Genomic DNA, 5,465 nt, shown 5'->3' on the forward strand with positions numbered 1-5,465 from the left:
CTGCTCGCTACTCCCTTCACGGCTGAGAGCTCCCCCTGTGCAAGGGCGAGGGCGTCGAAAGCACGGAGGTGCGGGCGGAAGTGCTTTGAGACCATCATCGCCGGTATTCAAGAGCGGCTCTTGCGCCTTCCGCCGTTGGGGGAGATCATCAGGGAGGAGCTTAATTCTACTCTGAGGGAGTCGCTAGAGCAGGATTTTGACGCTGCTGGGAGGTGTCGGAGGGCTCGTCTCCAACGCCGAAAAGAGGAGGCGACCCGGGAAAGGGAAAAGCTCGTCAAGGAGAGGCTTTTCACCCCAATGATGGCGATGGATCTTTCTTCCAGGTCGAGATGGAAGAGCACGAAGCTGCCCGACCAAAACGAGGAGCTTCAAGACAAGATGATGGCTCAGCAAACCGACTTTTTGCGCTGGAAGAAGGATAATCCCGGGGTTGACCTGCCGGAGGACGATTTGATGAGCCCGCCGCCCAGATGGTGGGGGGCTTTTCTGAAGAGGGGCGCTTGGAACAAGGGAGGGGAGCTTCTGAAGGAGGAGCTCAGGTTTGAGATGTTTGGGCGGGAGATCAAGAAGATGCAGGAGAGGGTTGAGTTGGACGAGTTGTTGACAAGGGAGACGAGGGGGGTTGTCAAGAGGAGGGGGGAGGTTTGGAGGTTGAGGGGGGAGGTGAGGAGGGCTATGGAGGATGCGGGGTATGGGAGGGATAAGTTTGATTGGGGGAAGATTTTGGGGTTGGAAAAGGGGGAGGAGGAAGTGGTGGATGATGGTGAGGAGGAAGGGTTGGAGGAGTTTGTTGGGGAGTTGGGGGAGGTTATGCCTGATTAGAGAGGGGCGGGGGGAATAGACACGAGACGGTATTCACGGATTACTGTCGACATGGCGAAGTTCAATAGGCCAGACGAAGGGGATGTATTACAGCGCCGGGGGCCGGTATTCTCATCCGCAATACTGGCGGCCCCGGGGTCGGAGTTGGGAACTGGGAACTGGAAGCTGGAAGCTGGGAGTTGCGGTTTTTTTTTTCAGGGGTTGGCATGGTTCGGGGATGGTTAGCAAGATACCCAGGCGTATATGGCGTTCGATATCATGATAACCGAGATACATCTTAGTGTGTTGGAATAGTTGCTTTCCATAGCAAGAGATGGGTTCTGGACACACAAGACCAGTATTGCACAAGATACCCTGACATGTTGTGAACTTGTCAACTGATTTTCTGAATAAATATTGATATCATCATATGCCTGCTGATGTTCTGCGGCTTGTGTGAGAAGGAGAAATGTGGGTAAGTTGCGATGGGTGTATAGCAGTATGGTCCGTAATATCAACCAACCTCAAGACCTGTCCAACACGTCAGCATCCAGCAGCAAATCATCCACAGGAAATATTCACCCCTTACCATTCAAGCAGCCCTCCTCTTCAGATACTGCCCTTCCCAGGTCCCTTGATATCCCACTTGACACTGCGTCTCCTCCTCTGACCCAGGCGTCTCTGGGCCCTCGTCCACGACCGACCAATCCTCCTCCTTGTCGTCCTGTTGCTTCAGATCCAGGCCATTAGCCCGTCGGTGATAAGAACAGCTCTTGTTGGTGGTCTTGTACGTGACCCACGAGCTGCAGTTTGTGCGAAAACTGTCGCACACGTGGTGGGTGGCCGTGTCTTCTTTGCAGCCGCAGCCAAAGGTGAGGCAGACTTTCCAGCAAAAGTATTGGCGTGGCATTCTGACTGAGGCTGAACCCCTGTTCGCAGCAATGAGGGGGGCTTGCGGGGAGGAGAAAAGAAAAACAGCCTTGCTGTTCTGGGGGAACGATAATAAAATCAGACAAGAAGGCCGGAACTCGGTAGCAAGAAATATTACGTGTCCTGCACGACGAGGTTGAACAAGAACCAAGAGACACCACGTTCTGGCATGTGGTGTTGGTTGTGTGCTGGTGCGAGGCCGAGGGAACGAATAAAGGGTTCTAGATCAACGAGGCGGTAGGCTGCTACACTACTGCATGCATGAGTATGAGAATAGTAAGACGACGGGGGGATTGAAACAGAAACGGTGTTCCGATTGGGGAGGGTTGGTGGGTAGCTGCCGCCGGTCTGCTCCGGATGGGGGAGACTAAAGCCGAGAGGAAAATGATAGGAGAGTTGTGGTTGAGTAGGGAGGGATCTAAAAGAAATCAAGAAATCACGCCAACGCTGATGCTGCTGGGAGGTTACGTAGAAAAAAGTTGAAGTGTTGTTGAAACATTGTAAGTGGGTGGACGTCGGAATTATTGGGGACCTTGACGGCCAGGCCTGGACAGTGCGGCAGGGGATGAAGGGGGGGAACTGAACACTGTGGACTCCACAGGATTCCCCGGCACACCCGCTGCCATCATTGCCTCATTGGTGGCCTGGCTCCGTGTCCCTGGCACGCTTCGATCCTCGCTGTAATCACTGACGACAGCAGAAACAGGAGACAATCATTTCTCACTGATTGAGCCATCATCTCTCTTTGCCCTGGCCTGGCAGAGAAACCACTCTGACGCTTATATTTCGAATTTAGTTTTTGTATTAATACTCTAGCTTCTCTCTACGCCTAGCCTACCGGTTTTCTAGATCGCTGTTGCCCTCGTACGACAGGTAGTGCTGCTGGTTGTTGCCTCCCTTAATTTCAACCATCAAATTGAACGACAGACGTGTCAATCCAGTCGCAATTCCATCGCTTACTCATTTGTCCTCACACTCCGGGTGTTCTTGTCCTCGACGGCCGCAACAATGCCACGCACGCGCCCAGCAACAACGGGCTATGAAAGGCTCGCACAAGCCGACCAGTTCGGCGACGACTCCGACGACGAAGATCCCCTCGCCCACAGCTATGCCTCCCTCCAACCTGCTCAAGCCCCGCAATATGCGCCTATCACACAACCCCGCCCGCACTCGGGCATGTCGACGCCGAAGCGGAGGAGGTCGTCATCATCCGCCAATCTTCGCGGACGGGGTCGCCGAGCTCGGAGCAACTCAGGGGTCGACCTGAAAGCCATCAATGCCCGCCTCGAGCGATGGGCGGACGAGATCGCCTCCAAATTCAAGCGCGGGAAGAACAAAAAGACGGGCGAGGAAGAGAGGCTGGAGATTCACCACTCGGTGTTCCAAGCCCCTGAGGGTGTCCGCCCCGTCACAGCCGAACAGCTGGCTGTACCAGAACCGGGGTACATGACAAGGGCGGAATTCGAAGTCATTGTGGACAGCGTTAGGGAGGCCATTCGGAAGGGCGTGCAGCCGCTCATGATCTCGCAGGGTAGCTCTGGCAGCTACTTTGCGAGGAATCCTGACGGCAAGGTTGTGGGAGTGTTCAAGCCCAAGGACGAGGAGCCGTATGCGGCTGGTAACCCGAAATGGAACAAGTGGATTCATCGAAACCTGTTCCCGTGCTGTTTCGGCAGGGCTTGTCTTATTCCCAATCTTTCCTACGTCAGCGAGGCCGCTGCGTACGTCCTCGACGCCCAGCTACGAACTCACATGGTCCCATACACCGACGTCGTTTACCTCTCATCGAAATCCTTCCACTATCCATTCTGGGACCGCTACAACTTCTCGAGAAAGAAAAAGACACTGCCCGCCAAACCTGGCAGTTTCCAGGTGTTCCTCAAGGGCTTCAAAGATGCCAACGTCTTCCTGCGGGAACACCCATGGCCAGACCAGTATCTATCTGGCTTCCGGACGAATGATCCCCACAGGAAAAAGAAGAAGAGATGGGTGGATAACTGCCGTCCGACGGGGGCGATGCAAGGCGACGGAGATAGTGACGAGGAAGGTCAAGGCAGCCCTGCCTCGGCAACACCAAGCCCGGGCAACTTTGTGTGGACGCCGTCACTGAAGCAGTCGTTCCGGGAGGAGCTGGAGAAGCTCGTTATTTTGGATTACATCATGCGGAATACTGATAGAGGGTTGGACAATTGGATGATCAAGGTCGATTGGGAAGCTCAGAAAGCGTCGATAGTGTCGGACCCAGTCCAGCTCAACACCGACGTGGAAGAACCAGAGGAGCCGGAGGAGGGGCCGAGACCGGTGGATCTGGCGACCAGAGAACCGCCAAAGACTCGTGCGTCTTGCCCTTACCGAACAGAGAGGCCCATGAACGCCTCGACGCCGGTATCGAGCACACCGGACCCCAAGATTTCCATCGGTGCCATCGACAATTCGTTGTCATGGCCCTGGAAGCACCCAGACGCCTGGAGGAGCTTTCCCTTTGGGTGGCTTTTCTTGCCGGTTGATCTGATTGGCAGGCCGTTCAGTCAGAAGACGAGGGATCACTTCTTGCCGCTGCTCACGTCGACCACATGGTGGTCGCAGACACAGCTTGCGCTGAGGAGGGTGTTTCAGATGGACCCGGATTTCCAGGAAAAGATGTTTTCGAGGCAGATTGCGGTTATGAAGGGGCAGGCGTGGAACGTGGTGGAGACGCTGAAGACGCCGGACCATGGGCCGTTGGAGCTGACGAGGCGGGCCAAGGTGTGTGTCTGGGATGATTTGGTCGACGTGCCGGTGGCGGTTCCTATGAGGGTTGCCTCTGCCGAGATGAGGAGACGGGCGGTGGAGGAGTCGGAGCAGGCTGCCAGTGCTGCTGCTGGACTGACGAGATCCAACAGCGATGTTATTGCCGAGGCGGAGGAGGAGGAGATGGATATTGGGGCCTTTACCGCCGATTCAGACGCGGCTAGTGCCCCGGCCGCGACGGGGGTGGCGGAGGTGGTGGATCTGCTTGGGATGGCGAGTCCGGTGGGAGACCTGCCCAACCCGGGGAGATTCGAGCTGGCGATGGGGGAGGAACCGCTTACGCCTGGGTTGACACCGGGACGGTTTGAAACTCCTGTTTTGGGCGGCAGCAGCGGCAGCAGTAACGGGCCCGTACAGGTGACGAGACCTGCGCTGAAGCATGCCAGTTACAGCCAGCCGCAGAGGTCGCTGAATATGTACTCGCCTGATCGGGGGTCGAGCTCGATGGCGGTTCATCACCAGAGGAGGTTTAGCTTTGCGACGGCGGCGGGGAGGAGGGAGAGCAACAGCATTGCGGCGCAGCTGTATGGGACAGGGAGGCTGAGCTGGGAGGGGGGGAGGCAGGGGTTTGTGGGGGAGTGGGAGGAGGAGGAGGAGGAGGAGGATGCGTTGGAGGGTGGGGATCTGGGGTTTGCGGCCGCGCAGGGGATGGAGGGAAACCAGAGGAAGGTGATTGTGGAGAGGTTGGAGGCTGTGAAGACGAGGAATCCGGTTTTTACTTGTTGGTGAGGTGGGAGGCATACACGCTGGTGGTGAATATCTCTAGCTATTTTGAGCGGAAGGGGTGGGGGGGGGGGGGGGGGAATGGGGAGGTAGAATTACACAAAAGAACAGAGGAGTAATCATTATGCTATACCGGCACTGAGTTTTTTCTTTACTAGTCGATGCGGTGACTTCTCTTCAAGCATCAAGGACCCAGTCACGTTGGGATAGAAACAAGAGAT

General features: G+C 56.0%; 3 protein-coding genes across 3 annotated transcripts in view; 2 read left to right on the plus strand and 1 right to left on the minus strand.

Annotated features, from left to right (window-relative positions):
* PODANS_3_4527 (uncharacterized protein) overlaps positions 1-822 on the plus strand; it is a gene marked incomplete at both ends in the record, with an annotated part of 1,573 nt that extends 751 nt beyond the window's left edge. The window contains one exon of the mRNA XM_001909203.1: positions 1-822. Within this exon, the coding sequence (XP_001909238.1) occupies positions 1-822 (822 nt within the window).
* Positions 823-1,393: 571 nt separating this feature from the next.
* On the minus strand, positions 1,394-1,711 carry PODANS_3_4530 (uncharacterized protein; the record flags this gene model as incomplete). The annotated part of the gene is made up of 1 exon (XM_001909204.1): positions 1,394-1,711. One exon carries the CDS (start codon positions 1,709-1,711, stop codon positions 1,394-1,396), a length of 318 nt encoding a protein of 105 aa, XP_001909239.1.
* A 1,028-nt stretch (positions 1,712-2,739) lies between these two features.
* Positions 2,740-5,250, plus strand: PODANS_3_4540 (uncharacterized protein; the record flags this gene model as incomplete). The annotated part of the gene is made up of 1 exon (XM_001909205.1): positions 2,740-5,250. One exon carries the CDS (start codon positions 2,740-2,742, stop codon positions 5,248-5,250), a length of 2,511 nt encoding a protein of 836 aa, XP_001909240.1.
* Positions 5,251-5,465: the final 215 nt, after the last annotated feature.

The sequence above is a fragment of the Podospora anserina genome, chromosome 3, assembly GCF_000226545.1.
Source record: "Podospora anserina S mat+ genomic DNA chromosome 3, supercontig 2".
NCBI classification, from domain to species: Eukaryota; Fungi; Ascomycota; class Sordariomycetes; order Sordariales; family Podosporaceae; genus Podospora; species Podospora anserina.